Genomic DNA, 27,457 nt, shown 5'->3' on the forward strand with positions numbered 1-27,457 from the left:
CTGGGTCCGTTTTGGAGAGTGATTCGTGCTACATGATCACCTGATGATGCATGTCTCAGGTACTGTACATGCTGGCCATGATACACATACAGTGGAACGTCACTATACCGAACACCGCTATACCAAACATTTGGCTGTACCGAACATTGTCCTTGGCTCCCAATATTTTGTGCACAAAACCTACCGAACATTATGTAGTTGCAAATCAACCGAATAGCAATTTTGTAACTCAAGATTCCATAAAAACAAGAATAATTAACAAATACTTTCTAGAAACCTCAAACATGAATGCAACGGCAAAACATCACGAAAACAGCAAATCATAGTATAGTATCACAACAGGGTGCACTTGAGTTAGACAAGAGAGGGCGCTATTCAACATGGCAACAAAACTTTCGGCAGTTAATTTTGCTATACTGAATGACCACTGTACCGAACATTTATTGTGGACCCCGTCGTGTTCGTTATAGCGGCGTTCCACTGTACATGTACATGTATGTCAGACAAAATTTCACCCCATGTGTAAGCTTTTCGGTGAATATTGCCTCGTATGAGTGATGAAATTCCCCTGTTGATATTTGGACTTACTACTTGGCTTACTACTTCCGTTTAAAAACAGCCTTAGAGCCATTAGGTATAATTAGAAAAAAATTCTGTAATAAATGCAGAATCCCAGACAAAACTGACAATCAGGGAAAATAAGGATTTTGAAACCTTCCTCAGAACTAGGTACTGCACGTAGTTTGTTATGGAATTCTAGCCTTTACTCAGTTTCCTAGCTTCACTGGTGCCTGTCTCAATAATTGAGACAGCCAGAGACTTCTGAGGGAATGGAAACCAGTCTATCCCAGCATCCCTGCCCATTTGACTGCCAACCTCATCCCCATGGGTATGCCACATGTACACCATGTTGGTTCCCACTATACCATGCATGATTTTAACCTTTGGTTAGTAAGATTTAAATATCCCACTATTTGGAAGATATAAATTAGCACTGGTCAATGTGTTTATGCACTACACAAGTATACGGAGGCGTGCTATGCAATGAGATTACATGGGCTTGAGTGGGTAGCTTTTGAAATACATGTACGTCTGTGATTCACTTTATGTGTACATGTATTCATCCTGAATAGCCAGTCTGCATCATATTTATATTCTACACGACCTGGGGCAAGTGAAGCAACATGCATGCCGCCACCTCCTAATCATTATCGGTGTATTCAAAACCCTGTTTTCCTGGCACACATGAACAGTGTTCTCGGTTCGTTGATTATGAATGCCAAAGTGCAAATAAGAGGGCAGCTGTGCTTAAATTCAAGACAGCAGTCGCTGTTTTAATAAAAGATGAGATGATATTCACTATCTTACCATAAATCAAATCCCAAAATATCCATATACATTTAAAATGATGAGTTATGTAATTTTCTCCTACAGCCATGAATGTTAGCCTTCGGTTGTGTTTTTGTTTTAATGACTAGTTTCTATTTTATGCAACAAAATTAATGTTTAGTTGTGGTATGTGCCTAGTGTCCGCCATCTTTGCCCTTGACATTCTCCCTCCATTCCCCAGTAAGTGGGGAGTGAGGATCCTGTTTGCGAATAGTGTTCACACACTGATTCTCATCATTTGGAACCTTGTTCTCGTGTTTGTTGAACATGAGAACAGGGTTCCAAATAGGCCGCATGACTCCCTCTACAAATTACACAGTTCAAGGGATCAGCCCTGCAGTGACGTCTAATTCAGGAGCAAGCTCTAACAAATGACTGTTTCGGGGCAACTCTTTCCCTTTCTCAAGGGCTAGGATATTTTCTTATAAAGTGTCCAATTGTGAACAATAAAGAAGTTGGTTTTCTACTTTGAGTACATGTTGGGGGCTTGAACCGCATTTTCCCCTCCATCTGCTGGAAAGACTTCTCGAATCATAGAATTAACATGGTCAGGCCAACTTCGGTGTTTGCTGAAGTTGAGTTCAGCCATAGGGTTTGCCATAGTGAGACCACAGAAGACAGATGCTTTCATCTTGCTTAGATCAGTGGCTGTGCATGTGGTGCCAGTTGGAGCTAAGACTGACACTCTCTCACTCTGCCATGTGTCAGGTTTGGCAAGCAACCATGACAGTCCATTGGTCCAATGGAAGCCCTGACCTAACTCTGAAACCAGGAGTCCTCTAGTGATGTCATCTGCTGGGTTGTCGGCAGAACGAACATAACGCCATTCACTGCCAGTGGTCATAGGCTGGATTTCAGCGATGTGTGTGCCAACAAAGACTTTGAAGCAACATGATTCAGACTGTACTATGTCAGCACGGTAGTTGAGTCATTCCACATCATCACATACTGGATTTCAACATCAAGCATCTTGGTGATGAACTGAGCAAACTGTGTACCGACTTGGGTTGCCATGAGCTCTAAGCATGGCATAGACATTCGGCAATGCATAGCCAATCGACACTAAGCCAGGACAAAACTGAGGAAGACTTGTCCATGAGGGTTTACAGACCAAATGTATGCCATTGCCCATACAGCCTCTCCGATTAATCACAGAACACATGCAGAGACCTCTGGACAGCAGCACTGTCAACATGGGAAGGAGTGAAGCATCGTGGGAATTGTATGGACGGGATGTGCTAAGGTTCTACACACCAGTCATTCCACTTCTGCTTGATGTTGTAGTCGGTCACAACTTCGTCCCAGTCCAGCCTTTTCAACCACAAGTCTTGTATGATCATCTTGGCTCAAGCTAGGGGTTCAAACTGATTGGCCAGTACTTGAAGGGCATTGCGTTTAGTAAGTGCTTGGTTTTCAGGGACTTTGGCCGGGCCGCAAAGCTTGTCACTCCTGCAACCTCTTCTCAGGCCCAAAGCTGGTTCCAATTTACACCCAATGTTGTCCAGGGAGAGAGAATGAATGTGATGATCGGAGTGGACCTCAGCAGGCAGATTTTCCACCACTTCAGGGTGACTACTGGCATGTTTAAACATCTAAAACCCAGATTCACGGAGACACTGTCTGGTGCTCGCAACAAGTTCTCTTGCTTCTTCCTCACTGTGACGACTGGCCATTTGGTTGTCAACATATGTTTCTCCCTCAATGGTTTTCTGAACAGAGGGATGTGTTGCACTTTTATCTTTGGCGGCCTTCTGCAAGGCAAAGGTAGCACAGCATGGGCTACAAGCAGCCCCGAATGGAAGCACCAGCCACTAGAAAACCAACCAATCATCTCGTTTTGTATCCCACCAAAGAAATTGGAACATGGGACGGTCTTCTGGAGACAACCTCACCTGGTGGAACATCGCAGTTATTTCACCTGACACGGCGACCCTGCCTTGACAGAATCGCCATAGCACCTCCATCAAGCCAGGATTCAATGTAGGGCCAGCTAAAAATTCATCATTGAGATTCTGGCCCATGGATTCAAAGGAACAGTTTAACACAAGTCGGTACTTGTTGCTACTGAGAACCACATTGTATGGGATGAACCAACCTGGAGTCCCCATTGCCTGAACCTCAGCCACTGTCCCGAGTTCCTGGACCTGCCCCTGCTTCTTCAGCTTTTGGATGTATGTGGTAAAGAACTCTGCCACTTTTGAGTCTTTGTCCATCTTTTTTTTATGTGCACGGGCAAGGGGTTCAACAGCTTGTGGGGTGCCTTATGGTGGACTGGAGCCAGGTTTCCACAGCAGTGGTGTCTGCCAGTGTTGTATTCCTTGCACCTCCACTTGTGTAGTCTTCTCAAGGATTTGAATGGCAAGCTTATCATGTCGGGAGCGTGTTGCCTCCTTTTCGTGTATGTGAGGCAATCTATCAGTGACCACGAATCTTTCCATCATTTGATAAAGATCATGTTCAGGCTGCTGACATCTTGTGAACAACACCTGCTGAGGGGTTGCTAACTTGCCTGGATGCTGAAGTCCCTGTCTTCCTTGGACTGTCCTTCCGAAGAGGGTCTTTACTGCGACGGGCGAACTAGTTTGGGACCAGTTCTCACCTCAGTTGACAGAGTCAACTCAATATGATCTGCCCCAATCAAAACTGCAGGTTGCTCTTTGTGTGCGTTGAATAGAGGCTACTCTCTGACATGTGGCCACTTAGTTTGCAGCTTTTGTGCCGATAGACTATAGTCGGCTACCTGGTAGTTGAAATTCCTCCCCAGTGAAGGCGCGCTTGATCTGGGCCTTCTGCTCAGGATCACCTCGGGCAGAAACAGTGAAATCACCACACTTGCCCCTCCAGTCAGTATCTCCTACGACCGTCACTTGCTGGCCGAGCGGTATGAACTTTGTACATGTAAGTCCTGGTGGGTTGTGGCTCCAAGTGTTTCTTAGCCTGTGATCTTGCCGGGGGCATTCCTTCTTCCCAAGTTTCTTCTGTGATCTTTCATGAAGGATGAGTCCTGTAGGACCAGTCTTGTCCTCAAGCCACTCTTTCAGCATTAACCACTTCCTGCCGGGGACTCCGAAATCAGAGACGTATGGTTTATATTCATGGCCAGGGTCTCCGAACTCGGACAAAGGAAACAGGGCCCTGTAACAAAAGACTGTACTCCGAACAAAAGACCAGGCTGCTGGGCATTACAGACATTTTTCACTCTCAAAAGTGGTGATAATCCAGCCTTGTTTTGAAACCGTATACCAGGGTTTGGGGCATTGAGAGCGAGCGGATTACCACCGGGGACAAAAGCGCTCCACCACCGCAGCGATGAGCCACACAGCACCGCTGCACGCTAATCTGGCCCCTATTGAAAAGAGGTCAGCTGTGCACTGAGCCAGGTCCTTGAACAAAAGAAAGTTACATAATACTGCACAATCTGGGCTCTTTTTACAAGGCTGCAGGCCTGGCTGAAATACTCGGGCATCAATGAAGGTCACCTGTCAACTTAGAGTAGTGCCTAAAGATAACTTCGTGTGGCTATAAACGACCGTTAAATGAAATGGTGAATTTTTGGAGGATTTTGAATACGGAAAAAATGATAGTCATGCCAGCCCAGCATCATCAACATTGAAAAATGCCCTGGCATGAAGTGGTTAACACCATATGTGTCTAACCCTTTTCCTTCTTCCACATCTTGGACAGGAATTCAGTATGCAACTTCTCTGGTAACTTCAGGGCCTATTCCACATTATCCTTATAATTCTTCAGTTCTGCCTCAAGCTTTAGATGCCTTGCAGTCTCGACCAGCATCGTCAGTTCATCATTAAGGTCCCTCAGGCCAGCCCATTCATCATAGGTGAGGTTTGCACGTTCTCCAGCTGAGTCAAGAGGCCCTGCACAATTCTTCCTTTGTCTCCAAAGGCCTTATCAAATTGTTTCATTGTGGTTGCATAAGCCTTATCGCCCAGGATCATGTTGCGATCTACCATCGTAAGACGTTTTCTGCCTCGATTGCTATGTAGGTTAGCAAATTTTGTCGCCTCTGGTAGCTGGAACTCTGGTTTGCTCATGATGCTCTCACAATGACCGGAATACAATGTATTGCTTCACATTGTGTTCATCATCAAACTTCAGTACTTCCAGCTTTGGCACTGTCCACAAACATGCCGTAACATGATAAGGTGCCTCGTGTCTGTGGGCAGTCGTTTGAGTAGACTTGTTATTGACCTGCTTATTGGAGGAGTCATCATCCAGAAGGTCAGTTCTGTCTGAGCAATGCAGCTCATCGCTATGGTGATCAGAGGATTTGCTGCTGTGGTTAGACTGCAGTGAGTCTTGGCTCGTTGTAGTATCAACAATTGGGTGGACTGCCCCCCCCTTTCCAACTCCGAATCTGCCTGCCGGTAGTTGTCCTCTAATTGCCTTTCACGTTGTTCTGCCATGATACAAGCCTCCGCTTAGAGTCGTTGTGTAGGAATGCTTTCATGTTGAATGCTCTCTCCCGTCTCTGCTGCCTCTCAACAAATGCATAATCTCTATTCGTCTACTGCTCTCCTTAATTCCTGTAGTCGCCTTTGTGCATCATTCCCAGCTAGCTGTCACTGTATCTCCGACTGGGAGACTGACCTGGATGAACTGCACACCGAAGGAGGTTTCTGTGCATTCGTAGGTTGCCGGGAGACATCAGGGGCTGATTCACTCATTAGACTAGGTGGAAGGTTGAATTGATGATCTTGTGTAAGATAAGCAGGGATGTATTGCAATCTGGAGGGTCAAGTAGCTGATAAATTAAAGCAGATGTTGTTGAAGATAAATGAATAAAGTGATGTTAATATTGTCAAAGAAAGTTTCATATAAGTGAAAATAGTACACAAAGAAGGGTAAGTTGTAAAATGTACTTGTCTCCAGTGATAACGGTGTCGGTTCTGTTAAGTGCCTGGGCAACACAGTTTGTGATGCTACCCAGTGGCCACAAAAAACCTGTGGAGGAAACGTGGGTGCAGCCCGGATGCTTAGCGGAGGTGCACTCTTCCTGAACCGATCGGAAATGTTCAAGAGGAAGGGGTGGATGAGTCTGGTGTAGCAGGGTGTTTCGCTTGACCGAGAGTGAATTCACGTAGCCAAAGGACTCTATGTAATGGAATGGCTGGCATTCCTGGATGCATAAGATGATGTACATGAGCACTGTGCAGAAAACCTAAAAGGCATGTCGTACAAAAAACGAAAAGACATTATGGGACATGACATGTCGCATGTCTTGGTATTCTGCAGAAGCTAAATTTTGATTCTTGACCCAGTAGTTCCAAGGACAACATTATTATATGGTGGTTAAACAATGGGAACTTTTTTCCCCGCCATACCTGTACCTGAGGTCATAGTATCAACTTCATGCTAAATAGGTGTGTTGGTCTAGTCTTTATGTCTTTGTCTTTATGTCTTCCTATGTCTATTACATGATGGAAGTCTAGAGTTTAGGCATTGGATTGGCTGGGTATTTTTGTTTGTGAAAACAAAGCTTGTTAACTTGCACGTTGTTGGTAGATTTCCTGAAATTTGAAGTGGCTGAAAATGATCACTATTTAGGCTTGAATGGTTTTTTGGTATTATCTAATAGTGGTGTTTTTATATATATATAAAAAATACCAACTGGTGATCCTTAAATACCGGCAAAGACTGTACGGAATTTCAGTACCTTGGTATTGTTGCTAATAGATAGAAGAAAACCACCATATCACCATGTTTCATTCTATTAGTGGTACAAGCCATCCAGTGTTATATGTCTGCATTTATCACTTATAGTAGAGATACTACACATGTGGCCTAGTATTTCGGGTTTGTAGCTTCTGATCGTAGGGTCGAAGGTTTGAATCCAGCTGGTGGCAGCATGTTGCGATCTTGGGCAAGTCACTTTACCCCCATGTGCCTCTCTCCACCCAGAAGTAAATGAGTACCCTTGAGGGCAGATTTGGTTGTGTTTTGAATAGCTGTGTGTGCCTGATAGGGCTGCATCAGCTGTTATACACCCCGGGAGCTGAGATGGTTTTAGGAATGTTCAGTTGTTTTGAGCCCAATTTGCAGGGATAATAATACGCCTTGAGCACCCAGCAGGGTAGATACATGTACCGGTACATGCCCAATAAATTGGTATTATTGTTATAATTGTCTGGCTGGACTTGGTAACATGAAAATTCAGTGACTGCTAACCCACCAGCCAAAAGCCCTTGGAGTTTTATTATTCCCCGTTTGTGATTTGTGATATTGGAGTAGCTTTTAGTGACTGACTGGAAGTGAGAAGTAGTTGTTGACATTCTCAAGAAATGTCTCCGCTTATTGTCTCTGCTTTTTGATGATGTACACTTATAGCCCACTTTAAAGAATATCATGGTATTTTCATCATGAATATTGCAGTACAAAAAAATGCAATACCGTCCAAGCCTGTCACTAACAAAATTGTGTTTTTTGTATCTGAAGCAGCTTTGATTGGTGCGACTAGACAGTGACGCAGAGGCATCACAATGATTCGTTTACTGCCACAAGAGATGAGGTCTTGCTTTCGCTCTGGCATAGCCATCCCAAGCATTGTGCAGTGTGTTGAGGAGTTAGTATTGAATGCTGTGGATGCCCAGGCAACATGTATTGCTGTGAGAGTAGACATTCCTAACTGCCGAATACAGGTTTGTTGAAGAGCCACAGATCATGAGCATGTGTGCTAGTTTGTTAATTTCTGTAGTCAGTGTTGAGATGTGAAAAAAAAAGTGTTTTTAAAGTACTGTTTCTGGATTGAATCGGATTGAGAAATATGGGCAATTTACAACAGTGCGCCTCCAAGAGTTTGAAACGCGTTGGCCAATCACATAATGCAAAATCTGTCGACCCTTTCCAAATCCACATTGAGAAAGATTTTGCACGTCATGATTGGCCAACGCATTTCGAACTCTTTGAGGCGCACTGTTGTGAATCGCCCGTATTGTCCTGTAGCTTAATTTTTACTTAAGTGCAAAATGAAGGATATAACCAATCCCTTGATTGGGAGGTTACAGGTACATGTAAGATGTCTCCTTCAGTATGGATGACTGTGAATATGAGTGTGATTTAAAGTAATTGGAGTAGCTTAACCTGAACTTACTTTACGCAAAGTCAACAACTAAATGACTAAAGCACTAAAAAAAAATTCATAACAAGAATTGGTAGTTTGCACAAAACACTGTTGATGGCTGTCATGTCCCTCTTGATGAAAATTGCATTTCAGTTTGTGGGATGTCATTCATGTAAAAATACACAAGTAAATTTTAATTACCAATAGCTTCATTGACATTTCTTCATTATTACCAAGAATATTTGTGTGTAAACAGAAAAGTAATGTAAAAAAATAATTGTATCAAGCTGAAGGCACATACATGTAGCATGTGTTTGAATCATTTGCAAAATAAAAAGAGAAATTGGTTGATAATCTACAGAATGAGATGATGTAACGTTTTTCCAGTAGTGTATCTTACGGTAATTTTCTTTGTTAGGGTTTTTACAGATGAATTCGATTTTATGTTTGTTTTATCTGTCCTTTATTAGGAAACCTAGAATTTGCATTGCGTTGACATTGATCATGGAAGCAGCTTGTTTCCTGTGTTGACAACTATTGATAATTAAACTACCGTGTTTGCCAGTCTTTTTTAAATATCCTCTTAAATGTAGTATTTTTCATTTTAATTTTTTTTGTTAGTGCTGTATTAACAATGTGGCTTTCAGCTTGCTCTCTAGCTTAAAAAAACTTTAACATTTACGCAGGTTGTCGACAATGGGAAAGGTTTATCAAAAGAGGATTTTGAACTTATTGGTCATCGTTACGCCACCAGCAAATGCCGTCAACTGTCTGATCCAGATGACTTGAGATACTTTGGATTTAGAGGGGAGTCTTTAGCAAGCATCATTCACATCTCAAGAATGCTTGAAATTGTCAGTAGAGCAAAAAGGTGTGACATCACTTTGTCAAAACTTTTTCACGACAGCAAGTCAGAGGTATGTGAAATGTACATGTACATTTATGTCCTAACCCCCCTCCTGTTGGAAAGATATGTGATACAATTGAGCAAATGATCTTTGGTCAGGAATGTATATTTCAAATACAGTTTTTATTTCAAGAGACATGTCTGAATAATTCCTGGCATCATGTGTCATGTCTTTCTAAGTTCAGCAGTGAAGACAGCACTGTATTCTATATTAGCAACCCACAAATTGCTGCGCTCAACAAAGACTCGCTTTGCTTGAATAAAAAATCACGTTTGCAGTTATGCCACACCGTGCACACACTATCATTCACTGTATCCTCCACCCTGGATTTATCTGTTTGGGTTGTGTAATGTTTATTCCATATACACAAGGTCTGGAGGTACATGTATGTTCTGAATGTCTCTCACCTGAAGCATACATGTACATGTACCTGTCAACTGTTCTTATTAATCAGAACAGTTCTGAATTTTGGAAGAGGAAAAAACTCTGAAAATGTCTCTTACATGCTCACTGAACATGTGGGAAGTTTGCTCATCCCCAGTTAATGTGTACATGTACATGTGGATTCCCAGAGCATGGGGAGTAGGAGGAGTATGGAGATACTGTGCCATCTCTGAAATCACTGGACCATCTCTGAAATCTCTTTGCCATTTCTGCCAAACCTAACCCTAAGGCTGAAAACCTTTCACAGTCTTTAGACGGCGCTGACCCAACCCCAGACCTGGAGACCTTGAATGACATGGAGGGACTGGATGCATTTAAATGCGTCTTCTGGAGTTGACCAGAAAAAGGGAGAACAAAATTACAAAAAAGGAGAGAATAAATAAAGAGACACACACCATGCTACCTAAAGATGAGGATGACAGTTTGTGACAACTTTAACAAACAAAAACCATTATCAGACTTTAAAGTAAAAAAAAATGATTCAGTTAGCGCTTTCTGTTTTTCATGTTTGAATTTGATCCAGCTAGGAGGATCAGATCCGGCAAGGGGGATCAGATCCGGATCAAAAATGTGTGTAAATGCAACTGGGGTCTTTGCTGGTAATGTTTCCTTGTGAAGGTCAGTTAAGCGTGCCAGGGTTTCCCCTGCCTATTCAGCTGTGAGGTGACCCACTTCACTGATTTGAGTGACCACCTCAGGCTTTTCTGTTGAACTTTACCAACTCGCACTTAAAATAGACAAAGAAGGAAGGAAAGAGCAAACTAACTTGAATATTTTGAAATAGATCAGTTCAAATTGTTCAGAAAGGTAAAGAAGGACACAGAATACAAGATTAACTTATTTCGGAGGGGAAATTTAGAGTATATGTAAATATATTATTAGACCCTATAGAATTTATTTTAGGCCTTTTTAAAAACATGCTTTTGTTTTGGGCACTAGAATTTTGGCAAAATTTGTTTGACCACCTCACATATATAACAGCGAACACTGTGTCCACGGAGGTCTTCATTTATCCTTTAAGTCTCAAATGAATCACTTCTGAACCGATTTGTAAGTTGTGACAAATGATAATTATGAAATTAAACCAGGTGTTTCACAGATTATTTGGGCCGGATTATTTGCTCAAAATATCAACAATTAAAAACCAGCGAGTAAATAAAAATGATATATGGCATGAGCTTTAGAAAATGGTGCAAAAAAGGACCCAAACCCTTGTTCTTCTGCGAGTGTTACAACCACATTTTCATCAAGTAGGTTTCCATATTAATCGAAGTACAGTATACTGTACACTGTGACTTCCGGATGTCTGTCAGTATGTCATGCTGACATTGCAGAAATATTTTGCTGCCTCATGGTCTGTTTGACCTTTAAAATCAACTCGGATTCATTTGATATTCATGAGCACCTCCATGGAACTGCAACGATCCTGGATTTTTATCTTTGTACCGAAGTTTCTCAAAAGAAAATTTGTTAAGCTGATGACGTTCTCCAAAAAAAGACATGCGAGGCATACAAACTATGGTTCATGATAAAAATCAAATGCTCTGGGTTCTTAAATTTGATGTAATGTTGAGTAACTTTGAGTGGGATACTGAGCACTACATGTGAGAGCGAGAGCATTTTCAGTAATGACAGATGTCATGCAGTTTCCATCAAACTTCTTGAACATCATCAAAACTTTCCTCATATGATATACGCAATGAATTAAAACTTAGAATTTTCGGTGGTTGAAAGGTGTAAGACCTGCCAGATATGCTGGTATTATCCCCACATGCACACAACCAGAGAAATGAACTCAGGGACAGGTGGACACTCGCATTCTAGCTTTTGTCGATTGGCCTGAGCAGCTGTTTGAACTTGACATAGTTCAGGTTGTTCCTGCCTGAATCTTGTGACGCGGAACTGCAAAAAATTTACGTTGCGCGCAATCAAAGTATAGCTACTCAGCAATATATGGAAATAGTTCCCGCCCGAAGCTGGTGACGTGGAACTGCAAATATATCTTACATTGCGTTTCAGGCAAAGTGTAGCTATTCAGCAAAATTTACAGAGATTGTTCCCACCCGAGCCTGGTGACGCGGAACAGCAACAAATATCAGCAAAAGTACCGGTACTATGGCAATCAGCAACTGTCAGCGACTGTTCCCGCCAGAGCCTGGTGACGCAGAACAGCAACTCATATCAGCAAAATACATAAAGCTGTCAGCAAAATGTATGAAAAGCAATTATCAGCATTTGTTTCCGCCCAAAGCACATTGAGCAGTAAATTAATTTTTGGAATGTACCTGCGTGGTAAAGCAAAGCCTTTGATATGCAAATTCAAACAGCAATTCCCTCTGGCAGAATGCAAAATTACCCAACTTTCATGAACAAATTAACAAGGATTTACTCCAGCATACGATAACTTTGGGCCAACCACCTTCTTTTAATTTGGCCCTTAACAATGTAGCGCCTCCCCCGACAAAGGAAGGGGTCAGGCCTTTCCTTTCGGCACGTTCCCATAAGTGTCGCAAATAAGAATCAGTGCCTTAAAACCGAGATCAATTTGCGGTCCCTGAATGAAATTCACGTCGAACAACCACCTAAGTTGGTGACTTTGCCAATTCTAAGAAGGGCAAACCCCCCCCCCAAAAAAAAACCATTAAGGAAAAAAAGGGGGGAAATTCCCTTCTGGCTCCGTAAAACTGGCAACCGAGTACAGGATTTACTGGATCGCTATCAATTACTCTAAAATGGGCAAAGTGGACTACCGACGGAATGCGCATCAACATTTTTTGCAAGGCAACAAAAGAGTATCGAAGTAAGCTACGGCTGACAGGTGGTGGCACTGACGAGGTGGAGGAGAGTTGCTTTTGCAAAACAGACAGATTTCCTCTTCTCCAACCAAACACCACGGCTGCTCAGGAAAAGTGACGGGAGTAACTCTCTCCAGTAACTAGTTCGAGGCATTAAATCACCGTGCCAGCAACCGCACGTGAACACTACTGACCCACTTAGTGACAAGGGCCTCCAATGTCCCGCGGTGATAAATTATTTGAAGTTGCAATTTATTTTGCCTCAAATTGATTATTGGAGTGATTTAAAACAGTAAAGGGAATGAAAAGAGCCAAGTCTTTCGGATCATTTTCTGTGAGTTTTGTACTTTTTATGGCTCATTTTTCTTTGAAAGTCTTTCTGAGGGGTTTAATGTTAATTACATGAACATCTTTTAAAAACTTTACTGATTTTCTTTGTTGTTGGGAGAATAACTCGACTGTGCCAAGCTAATTTATTTTAAATTTGGCATGCTTGTAAAGACACTGCCTATCATTACAAATTATCGTTACATTTTGTTGTCATTTGAAGTTCAAGGAGTCATGCCTGCCAGCCCCGCATGCATTGAGCACCACAGTGGAAAAAATATATATTATTTGGTGACCTTTCTCAGAAATAGGTGCGTCCCGCAGGAATGGTACAGACTGTTTGATTTTTGCACCATTGATGTCAAAATAATCGCAAAGAGTAAGGCCTACTCTAAAAACTCCAAAAGGCTTAAACCCATGAACAAAAACTTGTACTGCAGTGATATCTGAACAAAATATTGGAAGCGGCAGATTCTGCCCCTCCCCGTGGCTCTTTTAGGGCTAAACTTTAAAAAAAGCTCATAAGTCCATGGAATGATACACAACGTAAAAAATAAACCCCCAAATGGGCCAATTTCGAAACATGGCAGCAAATGCAAATGGTGCATACTACCTTTTAATAATGGAAATTTTTTGTTCTTTTTATTGATTTACATTTAGGTGTTTGAGACTCCAGCAAAGAGACCAAGTGTGGGAACAACTGTTACAGTGCATGGTATTTTTCACAGAATGCCTGTCAGAAGAAAGATAACATCAGATAGTCTGGACTATGGAAGAGTTTGCCAAAGTATTGAAAGTCTAGCTTTAATACATCCACATGTGTCATTCTCGCTACGTGATGATAGCACAGGAACCAAGTCAATCCAGACGTACGTCACATCATCTGTAATAAACACATTTAGATGTCTTTTTGGTCAGTCTCAAGCAAAAGGTTTGAAGGAGGTAACTTACCAGTGTGGAACATTTTCTTTGTCTGGCTATATGAGTGTTGAAGGTCACCACAACAAAAGTTTGCAATTTATATATGTAAACAGCCGCCTGGTTGTGAAGACAAGACTCCACAAAGCCATCAATTATCTTCTCAGAAAGTCTTTGATTACACACTACAGGCCTGTTATTGCATCTACTGAAATGTCACCGACAGAGTTGTCTAATAGCCCTTGTAGTGCAACAAATCTGTATGGTGTCTTTGTGTTGAATATCAAGTGCCCTCTCTCTGAGTTCGACATTTGCCTGGAGCCATCTAAATCTTGGGTGGAATTTAAAGAATGGAGTGAAATACTGAATTGCATTGAGCAGCTTGTAGACCGCTTTCTCACCAGAGAAAACCTGACAATGAAAAAAAATGTGGAGAAATGTACAACCAGTCTTGGTGACAACTCTAACCTCATGCTTCGTAATGATTACAGTCATGATAAAGATTTAGAAAATCCCCAAGTAGCTAAATGGGGTGGTTGCAATTCGGTGTCCCAGAAATATGGGAAAGGCATAAGTGCATCTTCTCGCAACAACACTTTACAGTCCTTGACTGTCAGAAGGCCTCCATGCAAACTTGCTTGTGAATCAGCCAGTAACGTTTTTCCAAAAAAGACCAGCTCAAATTGTGTCTGTCACAAAGATTTGGAGACTTTGGTTTCGGAGGCAAAAGAAAACTCAAAAGTGCAAGTTGTGCTTGACCAGATTTCCAGTGAAGAAGATGTAGCCAAGGACAAACCTGCCTCAGAAGAAAAGGAAATATTTTCATTTGATAGTTGTGATGCTGAACATCCGTCGAAAAAAAAGCCAGGAGAATGTGAAAAAAAAAAAAACCTTGCTGTACGACAACCCTTTTTGACATCTGCTTCAATTGACACGTGCATGATGTACTTCGCAAGGACAGATCATTTGCTTAATGAATGTAAAACGGAAGCCAAACAGCAAATGTCCATTGGTGACAGTGATTGTAATGCAGTGTCAACAGAAGTTAATGTAAAGCCAGAACTGAAAGTGGAAATGCAGTCTGAAGAATCAAAGGATGTGCTTGGCATGTCTTGCTTATCAGAATACAAAGAAAATTCTCAGAAGTTGTCAAGGGGTCCAGTAGCACTCTGCATTCAGTGTGAAGGATGTGACATTTGTGATCAAGTCAGCCCACCTGGCACAGGAGAAGTATCACAGACATGTGATTTGAAGAATAAAAGAAGTTGTAAGGTTGAATGCACAAAGTTGCTGTTTGACAAAACCAGTAGCGTTCAACAAGAAGGAAGCAAAAGGGCAGAACAAATTGATTTCCTGGAGAATTGCTTGTTAGATGACCAAGTGAACAATGGAGACACATCAAGCACATCCCAAGAGCAAAATAAAAGTGAGGTATATGACTGTTTGCTCAGTACATCAAGAACAAGGACACCACACAAGTTGGAAAATGTTAATAAAAGACTTACCTGGAACCACAAAACAAGTCTGGATTCAAGTTCAAGTTCTGATGTCTTAGGGTGTGACTCAGAGTGTGATAATATGGTGTCAAATTCAAATCTTCTCATCGAGAAGGATAAAATACATGATTACCTGCCTTTGTTAGAATCACCAAGTTTGGAATCAAAAGACAATGTAAGAAAAGAATCCCAGATAAATGAAAAGGATGTACATGTACATCAAGAAATTACCGACGTCAAGCCAACGCAACATGTTATTTATCTCAAATCAGTCACAGCAGATGGAAAACACAATATTGCAAATGGCACTTCATCTTCACCTTGCCAATCTGTAAATGTACACGCAAGCTCTTTGCAGATGTTTAAGAAGTCTATCCAAGGAAATTGTCCACCTGATTTGACTCTCAGAAAAGATAACAATGGCGCCAGTACCAGTGAGTTCACTTCAAAATGGACAGAGGTGCAAATTCAGTCTGGTAATACTACCAGTGTACCTCGGCTGTTGAAGAGGAGATTTACTCATGGATTTATAATGCATGAAAATGATGCAGCTAAGAAATCCCTAACAAATCAGCAGATATTGATGCAAGTTCCTGTACACAGAGTCAGTGGTATAGATCCTGCAGACTGTGGGAATGCTTTGGTAAAAAATTCGAACATGGAGAATGTGGAAAATGAGAAGACACCACATTTCTATACTTCTGCCAAAAAGCCAAGAATTGATAATGAAAATGCGAGATGGTTCCCAGACAATTTTGAAAGCCTTCAGGCAGCTGAAACTATAGAAGCTTTTTATGCACCACAAGACCATGGAGTTAATGCACAGGACCAGGCATATGTGGAGGCTAGTGAGTTAAAACTTGAGGAAAAAGAATGGAAAGATACAGAACATGATGGTACCCTACAAAGACCAAATTTGAAAAGACTAAAGCAAAGTCCAGTCACACTAGTGTCAATTGCAAGCGATGTAGAAATACAAAACGGTGTAGTAATTAACAGGGACCAGGAGAGCAAGATACTTGAAAAAACAGTCCATGAACCCCTGATGCAAAGCTTTGCGACCTCGGATGATTTTATTCAACCATTGGAAAGGCTTTTACAACCAATTGCCTTCACCAAGAATTCAGTATTAGAAAAAGATGTACCTGCTGCTTGTGTAAAAGATCCTACATCTTTGTCTGCCGGCACACATAAAGATAAGCAATTGGGCAAACCGGCTGACACAAACACAGTTGACTCAAGTTGGTTAACATCTGTAGCGAATTCACACATCGGTATAGACTTCCTGTCCCTATCAGCAGAGATTGATGATGGATTAGATGCACTTCGTATGGAGACTCAAGAGAAAGAATTTATCAGTGATGCAGAAATACTCTTTAAACGTGCTGGAACCCCTTGTTGCAGCAATCATGTTGAAGAAAAAACTTTAAGAGCAACACAGCTATCTCCTTCTTGTGCACAGACACATTCAGTAGCAGCATTAGAAACAATCTTCAGCAGGAGCTGTTGTCAAGAAATTCCCCGTAATCATCAGGATACAAGCAGTGGAAACTTGCCAGCACCTGTTGTGCATCTTCTTGGTCCAGACATACGCAAGTTAAAGGAAAAGAAATTGCTTGATCTGACTCAATCCGATTCAACATGTGTAATCCCTCATAATGAGGCTATTGTTTGCCTTGATGATGCATCCCATGAATTGACTAAACAGGGACTGCCCGAAGGTCCAATCTGTGGAGATAATGAAAGTGGGCATGCTACAGAATTTGAAAATGCTCCATTTGAGTACTTAACATCAAACAGTGATACCAATTTTTCAGCCTCTGTGCTTGATAAAACTCTAGTGAAACAATGCCACATGGAAGAAGGTCCCACTCAGTATGTCTGTGAAAGTGTACTGGTCACAAATAATCATGACGGAAACCCTGTAAATGCTAAAGAATACAGTAAAAGAAGAAATGACACTCAATCTGAGGAAATTCAACGTGAAAGTGTGACAACACTATCTACAAATGCATGCTGTTTTGATCACAGTCTAAAAAGTGTGTCTTCATTGGATGGAAATACAACAATTTGCCCATCAGCACATGTTTACACATTTTGTAAAAAACGAACGAGTAAATGCAGTGCAAATATGAGGAAACAAGTGGAAGTTGATCTAAGAACAGGTAACTGCCATTTGGAAAGATCTCATGGAGATAACTTGCGATCCTTGGAAGATGCAATATCACAGGAGGAGACAGTTGATATTGGATATCACCAGTGTCCAGTAATTAGACCCATCGGTGAGTTTTGGTGTAAAATTTATTTGTTGGTTTTTTTGTATACTGTGGGAAAGCCTTTGTTTGTTTGTTTTTTTGCTTTTCCACATATTGGGGAAAAGCATTGTTGAAATTTTTCCTTTTTGTTTTTACTTTTTCCGCATAGTGCAGGAAAGCCTTTGTTTTTCAACTTTTTGAATTTTTAAAAAAATTTGTTTTGGCTTTTCCGCATAGTGCGGGAGAGCCTTTGTTTTTGTACATGTACTTTCCCCCGTCCCTTTTTTTGGGGGGGGGCTGTTTCTTCTAGGTCTTCTATCTAAAATCCCACCTCGTGGGTCTCTCTTATAAACTTCAGAACTGCCGGCTAAAGTCTGTGTGGTGCAGTGTTGAAATGAAGTAAGCGCTCATTCTAGTCATTAACCACTTCGGACCGGGGCATTTTTCAACGTTGAGGATGCTGGGCCGGCATGACTATCATTTTTTCTGTTTTCAAAATCCTTCAACAATTCATCATTCCATTTAACAGTCGTTTATAGCCGAACGGAGTAATCTTCAGGCACTACTCTAAGTTGACAGGTGACCTTCATTGACACCCGAATATTTCAGTCAGGCCTGCAGCCTTGTAAACAGAGCCCAGATTGTGCGGTGTCACACAGCTGTCTTTTGTTCACGAACCTGGCTCAGTGCACTGCTGACCTCTTTTCAATAGGGGCCAGATTAGCATGCAGCGGTGCTGTGTGGCTCATCGCTGCGGTGGTGGAGAGCTTTTGTCCCCGGTGGTAATCCGCTTGCTCTAAATACCCCAAACCCTGGTATACGGTTTCAAAATAATGCTGGATTATCACCACTTTTGAGAGCGAAAAATTCCGGTCATGCCCAGCAGCCTGGTCTCTTGTTCGGAGTACGGTCTTTTGTTACAGGGCCCTGTTTCCTTTGTCCGAGTTCGGAGACCCCGGCCACACATATAAACCATACGGCTCCGATCCCGGAGTCCCCGGCTGGTAGTGGTTAATATGCAGGAAATGAAGAAGCAGTTTCACCAGTTTATTTCCTTTTTACCATGAGTGGTTAGACTGTAAATGTATTAGCAATAAGAGAGAACTTATGGAAAATGTACTGCATGTTATTAACTTAATAGTTTATCTTCTATTGATATACATGTGGGAGAAATATAATATTGTTAAATATATAAAAAGATATAAAATTCTTTCTCATAAATGTCATCATGAAGGCATCACCATGGTTTGTGTTCTACATCATTTATGTATGAATTTTAAGCGACTGCATCTCATGAAGGGTAGGTCCAATGAGCATTATACTTTGTTTATGGATAACTATGACATCTAGATGAAAGGTGACATCATGATAACGCTGTTTGACTTTTACAAATTCTTTATGCTTCATGTATTTCAACATTCTTTCCAACGCGTCTTTTGAACTAAACAAAGGTATTTTCATTATTTTGTGAGACCAAAAGTATATGGAGTACATGTGACATGTGTGGGTTGTTTCGACAATTTGTGGCATCATGATGACGTTATTCAAATTAAAGTTTCATATACATGTATTAAATAAATTAAGATTATTGTCAAATCCACAGGGTAGGTCACGTGATGACATCATCAGGACGTCATAAATTTGGACTTATGCTTTTGTTTCATGGTCTTTGTTGGGTGTAACTCTGACACTTGAAGATTGGCAACTAACTGAGATGTTTGCAAAGTCAATAGGCTGAAATAATTATTAGAAAAAATAAATCAATTGATGACATCATCATGATGTCATTGTTCTAGGAGCATCTAAGTTTGATGAAGATCCAAAGTTGTCAACGGATTAAAGTCGATGGTGGAAGAAACGTGTACAAAACAAAGGGGATTTGGGGCAGAAGGAGAAGAACAAACGTGTGCAAAGCAAAGGGGATTTGGGGCAGAAGGAGAAGAACAAACGTGTACAAAACAAAGGGGATTTGGGGCAGAAGGAGAAGAACAAACGTGTACAAAGCAAAGGGGATTTGGGGCAGAAGGAGAAGAACAAACGTGTACAAAACAAAGGGGATTTGGGGCAGAAGGAGAAGAACAAACGTGTACAAAGCAAAGGGGATTTGGGGCAGAAGGAGAAGAACAAACGTGTACAAAACAAAGGGGATTTGGGGCAGAAGGAGAAGAACAAACGTGTACAAAACAAAGGGGATTTGGGGCAGAAGGAGAAGAACAAACGTGTGCAAAGCAAAGGGGATTTGGGGCAGAAGGAGAAGAACAAACGTGTACAAAGCAAAGGGGATTTGGGGCAGAAGGAGAAGAACAAACGTGTACAAAGCAAAGGGGATTTGGGGCAGAAGGAGAAGAACAAACGTGTACAAAGCAAAGGGGATTTTGGGCAGAAGGAGAAGAACAAACTAGAGATTTTGTCAGTCTTACGCACAGAACAAATCGCTTTTTTGCAAAGTTATCTTTTAAAAGTATGACAATTTGTTATTTGATATCGTGGAAGTTTCTGCTAATGACATCATTATCACATGATATTAATTTAATCTATAAAACCTCCATTTCTAAAAATCTCTATAATTCTGATTCCCTCTAAAACTTATGTGTACTTCAGAAGATGCATGTAAATCATGGTGATTTGGCTGATTTCAGTAGATTTGGGGAAAAATGATTACACCAAGTTGTTTGCCACAAAACAGAAATTTTAAATCTTAATTTTGGGCTAAAGTGTCTCTTCGTGAAACGGTGACAATTGAAAGGTCCTGTAACCTAAAAACTGTAGGTCCAAGTGAGTTCATCCATGGCATGATGTGTTAAAGGTAAAACTAATGATGATGTCATGATGACTATTACTTATAGAAATACCAAACGATAACATACATGTATATCAGCAAAGCAAACTTGTGGAAAGAACAATCCCGGTAAGCTAAAATTGGGACAGACAAACTGAGTTATCTACAAAGTCAAAGTGACGACGGAATTAGATTAATATAATGTACATTTAAACAATCATAAATTGATTGGCCAATATTTACGAAAATGATGAGGACCTGGTGAACACATGGAATAAACAGGATGGCGAGTTGTTATGTTAACCAAAGAATGCAGGGCAGGACATGGTATGGCCTTGAGTCATACATTGTTGCTTGGGTCTGGTTGGTCTGCCGGTGGGTGTGGCTGGCAGACTTGGTGGGTAGGGCTTGCAAGGGAGTGGATTAAATTGTTGCTGGTTTGCTCAACAGTTCATGATGTTGGCTGAACCCTAGATGCCTTACTCAACTCACGGACCATTTACCCAGGGATGTGCAACTTAAGCTCAGAGCTGGTTCAATGCGTGTTACGGCCGGCACAATATCAAAGCAGAAATTAAATTGGATTATCTCTAATAATAAAACATATATTCCTGTCTACCACTTTGTTTTCTTGTAATATTTTAATTCAGGGTACACCCATTCTAAAAATATGTTGCTCAAGATATTTCATCCTATACATTCTGAGAAAAGTGTACCATAAAATTGGGGAATTTTGCCTCATTAAAACTTTGTTTCTGCTTGAAATCGATAGATAACAGTTGAGACATTTATGTCGCAACTCTCTCTATAAATAGCTCTTCTACGTAGCTTGACTGTAGCAGCTTGGCCTTTAGTGATGTCAGCGGTCCACCAGCCCACAGTAGTATTGCTATAAGAGACCTTGGCATGGGAGGGTCTATACCCCTTGTATAATGGAGTATACCTACCATTCATTTACTCAACTTGGCTTGATACAAAAGATATACAGTAGTTGTAGGAGCAGGAGATTTTGGTCCAAAGGGGCTGACCCAGCCTTGCCAAGTAATAAATTTAAATTCCTGACTAACAATGGATAATTATATTTTTATCCTGTGATTTTGTTGACTGTTACACTTGTCTTTGAATCGCATCTGCAAGTGTTGTACACATTTGTTCACTTTACGGATCTTACAGCATATGTTTTTTCCAAAACTTAGTAGAAAAGCCCTGTGTTCTGTTGCAAATAGGCAAATTGAGCACCTTCCGGATGATTCGCGTAAAACAGTGCAACTGAATGAAACTGAATGAAAAACCCTCTAATAGAGAAAATCATGATCTCAAAATGACCAGTAGTGATTTACAGCTGATCGATAAAGTTTTACAATGTATCCTGGTGCGGTTCCAGATTTTGTTCAGAGGGAGGCACACCCAAAATTGGAATTTGTCAAACTTCAGTCTTTTATTTTTTATTTAAAATTTTTAATATTTTTGATTTTCTTTTCTTACAACGCTTCTTTTGATTGCTTACTTAGACATTGTTTTAGGTCAGATCCACTTGACACTTTTTAAGTTGAGATTCCTAAAGCATGTTTCCTCTGTAGTGCCATAGTACCTGTACCGGTACATTTGTGTGCAAAATGCTCTGTAAGACATACAAGAACGGGCAATGCATTTTTCTTGTAATCCAAGAAAAGCAGAAAAGGCCTTCTTTCTATTGTAAACAGACATTGTACATCTAAATTTAAACTGATTCTTTTCAGCTATTTATGTATTTGCAAACAAATTTTTTGAAGTTATACTAATGCACTTCATGTATGGTTTTCTGTTTATTGTGCATGCACCAGAAGCTGCCATTTATTGGCTGGATGTTCATGATCTTTGTATATGTAGATGCAGCTTATAGTTCTTCATTCATGACCAAAGCAAGGTCATTTTGTTCTCTCTTTTATTTCACGTGCCCAATCTTTATCATAATTTCACTGGTGTTTATACCGCCATTAAGGGGCCATTTATTTTCCTTATTTTTATATGTGCACATGTTCAAGAATGTTCATTTATTGAGCCCCTCCCTAGCATACAAACTAAAAAGGAAAGAAAAAGTTGTGTGAGGTATTTTCATCTGTGGCGTAAATCTGGGGAGGGATGATTACATCATAGAACACTGAATAAAGAGCAGTGTTTTTGATACCAATATGCATCGGTAAAATGTATTACAATCATGTAGAATCTTGCATCAGACCAGCGTTGCTTTTTTATTGTTCACTCTTTGAGTACTACATGTATTTAAGCCTTGAGCTTGACCAAGAGAGGGCTCAAATTTCTTGGCAACAGAGCTCCTTTGGTCAGAACTGCACTTTGCTGGTTCACGAATGACTGTGAAAAAACGCCTTAACTTTATTTCCTCACCATGAAAAAGTGGAGGACAATTCAATTGCCCATCCCCCAGTCAAAAAGCAGGGAGGATACATGTATATACCTCCCCTGGATTGACATGCATGATTTTCATAATCTTAGTTTGTGAACTCGAGAAAATTGTAAAAAATAAATGTCAGTATGTTTTTAAGTTGTGAAGTTGTGATTTGCATTTACTGATTCATAAACTTTTCCCCTCTATGCAGAGAGATATGGCAAAATGGATCAAGTTTTAGATAATTGGACAAACCCAATGTTTTCATCACTTGAAACGGATATTACGGATGCCCAGTCTGCGCACTTGCCTCAGAATTGTGTCAGAATGTGGGACACCTTTCACCCGTACAAGTTCCCCAAAACAGTGTTTCAGGGAGTAAAGGTAAGTGCTAAATTCATGTTTTGTCAACAAATGCCAAAAAGAATGAGCCAGTTTTTAACATATAGCTCCGCCAAGTTTTAACACTATTTTGCTAAATACATGTACATGTATCTTCAAGTTGAGAAATGATAAAAGTTTTAAGGATTTCTGATTTTGATGTTTCTTGTTCTACGAAATATTCTTATTATGGGGGAAAATCTTCTTTCTCCCTTCCTAAAATAGTTTTACATATGAGTGAGATAAATTTTACACTTTCAATATCATCATCTGATACACAAAAATATTTGTGACAGTACATACATGTAGATGGATCATGTTGAGAAATCTATGGTGTCTGTTGCTTAATAGCTTGGGCTGTTTTGTCTTTGGCAGAGTATTTTACCACCGACATATGGCACCACACAGGCATGTAGATATGTCACAATCATAATTACTATATCACATACTAATTCATGACAGATCGCAGAACTACCATCAGTGCATTCACGGTCACGTGCCAGCTGCTATTTTTGCTGTTTGCCAAGCGCACATGCAATCATTCATGGAAGGAGTAAATACGCATGTGTTTTTAATTGTCATTCGGCTTACCTTGGCAAGAGTACAAAACGCATGCGCAGTAGCAGAAAATCCAGGAAGTATTGCCCGGGTTTACTGTGCACTCATGGTGCCGCCAGCCTAGTAATAGTCGGCATGCATTCTTGTGTGTAAAATAAATGTAAATCGAAAAAGATGAAGTGTTTATGTTTTGACCTTAGGAACAAAATAAAAGTTCTCACTTTCTAAAATAGTTTTACATAGTACAGACATACCTGTGTGTTACGTCTGTGGTAGAATACTCTGTCAAAGACAAAACAGCCCAAATTATTGAGCAACAGACACCATAGATTTCTCAACATGATCCATCTATGTACTGTCACAAATGTTTTTTTGTATCAGATGCTGATAAGGAAAGTTTAAAATTTATTTCTCTCATCTACAAGTAAAATTATTTTAGGAAGTGAGAACTATGGTTGAAACACAAACACTTCATCTTTTTATTTACATTTATTTTTATACACACAAGAATGCATGCAGACCATTACTAGGCTGGCGCCTCCACGAGTGCACAGTACACCGAGGCAAAATTTTTTTCTGCTGCTGCGTATGCATTTTTAATCTGTCTGACCTCAAAGCATTATAATATTTTTATCATGCAATTCAGTTCGGTTCTGTCAATTCAGTTTTTATTCTCTCATCAGGTAAAGTATTAAACTCAGTCTCTCATTATGCATCACATAAAATGGTAAAAAATTTACATAGAAATAGTTGTTTTTTTGGGGGAAGCGGTGAAGCAGATGTGATCCTATGTAAAAACCGATCTCTGTTCATCTGCCTGTCAGTCCATCTGTTGGGGTGTCCGACTGTCCGTCTGTCGAGGTGTAGAGCAGGCCATCCGCCTGATGTTAGAGTTTTTGCCTATGGGTTTATGGGTAGTAGTATGTGTCATTTGTGCTTGCTGGGTGGAATGATGGGTGGGATGATTGGATAGGGGCACAGAGAAGGAAATGGATGGGATCATCTGACAAGTCTTGTAGAGGGAAGCAGATGAGACGTTCTTGGGTTAGTAGCAAGTGCGTTGGCAAATTTTGTACAATGTTCGACTCTTTTTTTATCAAGTGTATTAAGTTTGGAATATCCGGGTAAGATGCGTACTGACTTTCCATGAGTGTTCGACAAGCACGTTTCTGAATCCTTTCAAGCTCATCCATTTGTTTCTTTGTTAAACTGGAATGCCATATGACATCACCAAACTCAACCATTGGCCTAATGTAACTATTATAAACCATCAAAAGTTCATTTTGATCAAAGCCAAATTTTTTCAATGATCTTGACATGAAGAGGCGCTTGTTTGCTTTTTTTATCAAACAATCAACTTGAGTCCCTCACTAGAGATCAGTTTGAAACCACAAACCCAGAACCCTTCCTTTATTCACATACTGTCCAGTTTTCAAAGCCAGTGATCCAATTCAGTATGAATAGGGGCAGATTTACTTAAACCTCAAAAGCCCGACGTTTAGAGGGATTTAATTTAAGACATTCACTTTCAGCCCAATCCTTGAAATTGTTCAAGTCAGTTTGTAAGTAAGACATCACTTTAATTTTTTTGTTTTCAGCAAAAGTTACCGGTAATGTCAAAATATTTCCAGAATTCGATGATAATCTGGAAGGCTATTGGTTGTAATTTAGTGCCCTGAGGGACACCTCTCCTCAGAGTAATGTAATCTGAACAACTGTTATTAAATCTAACACATTGCTGACGGTTCTGAAGGGCATTGCAAACCCAAGGGATGATATTACAACACTTCAATTTCAAGATTCTTGCTAGTAAGCAAGGTACATATGGTCGCCAAGGTCAAAATTAAAGCTTTAGAGAGATCGCTTAAAACCACTCCCCCGACATCGCAACTTTCTTCAGCACCTTGGAGAAGATAATGAATAATATTACTCAGATAATGATTAGTAGAGACTCCGGGAACATCACCAAACTGTTTCTTATCGATACATTGAGCAATATCCGCATTGATCCAATCACAAACAAAACATACAGCTATATGTACTGGTACGTGTACATGCATCTCCGCGAAAATAGGTGTGAGTGAGATGGGCTGCAATTTGTCCAGGGAGGGAGGGCTTTGTATAGGCACTGGCACAACAATAGCCCTTTTCCACTGAACAGGGATAACCCCATCATTAAAGGAGCAATTGAGAATATTGGTCAATGGCACACTTACATGCAATTCATAAGCAGATTCCTTTATCAGCTTAGCAGGAACTCTATCTGGTCCAGTGGCCTTATTTGAGATGGATGGATGGGAAATGGGTGGGATGATGGGATAGAGGGTAGAGTAGGAGATGGATGGGATATGGGGTGGAACCTTTAAAATGCCATTTGTTTTAAATCAGTATCATACATTCCCCTTTCGCAATCCCCATGCATGCCGCCATGGACTATGCGTGTAATATTAGACGATGGACCAAGGACCCCTACCTGTAAGATAGCCATGCAGCACAGCCGACCGGCACGATACTCGTGACTGCGCCATGCGCCCCCATGTGTATATTAGCATTTTATCACCAATGGCTTTAAAATGTAATATACTGACTGCTAGCATAAGTTTTGTCCTGGTATGGATGATAAGCTTTAATATATTTAATGGGTCCTAATAATTTATGTTTTGATTATTTTAATAGTGCTATGTTTTGTTCTACATTTCTCTCTCAAGGTGCTTGGTCAAGTGGATAATAAATTTATTGCTTGCATGGGTTACATAGACGAAAACAAAGCAGCTGAACCCAACCTGTTATTAATGATTGATCAACATGCTGCACATGAAAGAGTTCGACTAGAGCAACTGGTATCAGGTGGGCTATTGACAAAGTTTTGTGTAGTACTTTGTATCCCTAATCAGCATGTCTTAAACTTCACTTAAAGGTTATGGAATGGCCATTGGCAGCTATTTAAGATTAAGTGAATCATTGTTAAAATCTTACTTCCCTGAAAGATTGTAATATGCCTGTTCACATTACAGCCTCTCAACCCGGGTTGAACTTAACCCTGGGGAACCCATAACTACTCTGGGTTGAAAAGTTTATTTTTGAACCCCACGTTCAATCCTGCATTGTTTCACACTTGTTTCATGCGAACTGAACTTTTTGGGGTGAGTTTCAACGTGGAAATGAGCAGGAACAATTTTCAACCTGGGGTTGAAAAATCTCAATCCTGGCCTGGAGTAGGGTTAAGTTCAACTCGGCTTGAAATCAATATTGGGTTGACACACGGTTGTTGTGTGGTTGAAAATGTTCACGTGTGAACCATTGCCAGTTTTTAACCCTGCATCAATCCTGAGATTTTTCTAGTGTGAAAAGACCTCATGTAGTGAGCTCCCTGCACCTTTTTATGTTGTCATGTTGAAAACGAAATGAAAAAATCAAAACAAGGGATCTTCTTTATAAAGTGACACATTTTTGAATACTGCCCCTGTTGCATCCTATTACCAGAATGCATTGCCACCATGTCCATGAATTGTAGTTCTTGGAGAGAGATATACATATATATTGTCTCTAAATGTGTATGCTGTTTGTGGTTTTTGTGTGGTATTTTTCTCTTTCTTTGCATGTGCATGCTTTTAGGTTACTTTAGTTAATTCCACGTAGCCCGTTTCATCTAGCGATATTATATAGGATCAGCCAGGTGACCTGAGACAGTTGAGGCCTTCACGCATTAAGTAGTCCTCAGCCCTCCCCCAAAATCGACTCCT

At 40.5% G+C, this 27,457-nt stretch overlaps 1 protein-coding gene across 5 annotated transcripts in view; it reads left to right on the plus strand.

The window, feature by feature from the left end:
- LOC110988541 (DNA mismatch repair protein Mlh3-like) overlaps window positions 1-27,457 on the plus strand; it is a 78,290-nt gene that overhangs the window by 4,273 nt on the left and 46,560 nt on the right. For 2 of the 5 annotated variants that reach the window (XM_022252160.2, XM_087133082.1), the window contains exons 2-6: window positions 7,846-8,045; window positions 9,154-9,384; window positions 13,602-17,637; window positions 22,987-23,159; window positions 26,423-26,561. In XM_022252160.2, the coding sequence (XP_022107852.2) occupies window positions 7,887-8,045; window positions 9,154-9,384; window positions 13,602-17,637; window positions 22,987-23,159; window positions 26,423-26,561 (4,738 nt within the window). In that variant the 5' untranslated portion in view covers window positions 7,846-7,886. Of the gene's footprint in view, window positions 1-7,842; window positions 8,046-9,153; window positions 9,385-13,601; window positions 17,638-22,986; window positions 23,160-26,422; window positions 26,562-27,457 lie in introns of those variants that run through there. The other 3 variants (XM_022252161.2, XM_087133086.1, XM_087133090.1) reach the window with 3 other exon arrangements.

Source organism: Acanthaster planci, linkage group LG01, assembly GCF_054643075.1.
Source record: "Acanthaster planci isolate LZ-2023a linkage group LG01, COTS_SCS, whole genome shotgun sequence".
Taxonomy (NCBI): Eukaryota; Metazoa; Echinodermata; class Asteroidea; order Valvatida; family Acanthasteridae; genus Acanthaster; species Acanthaster planci.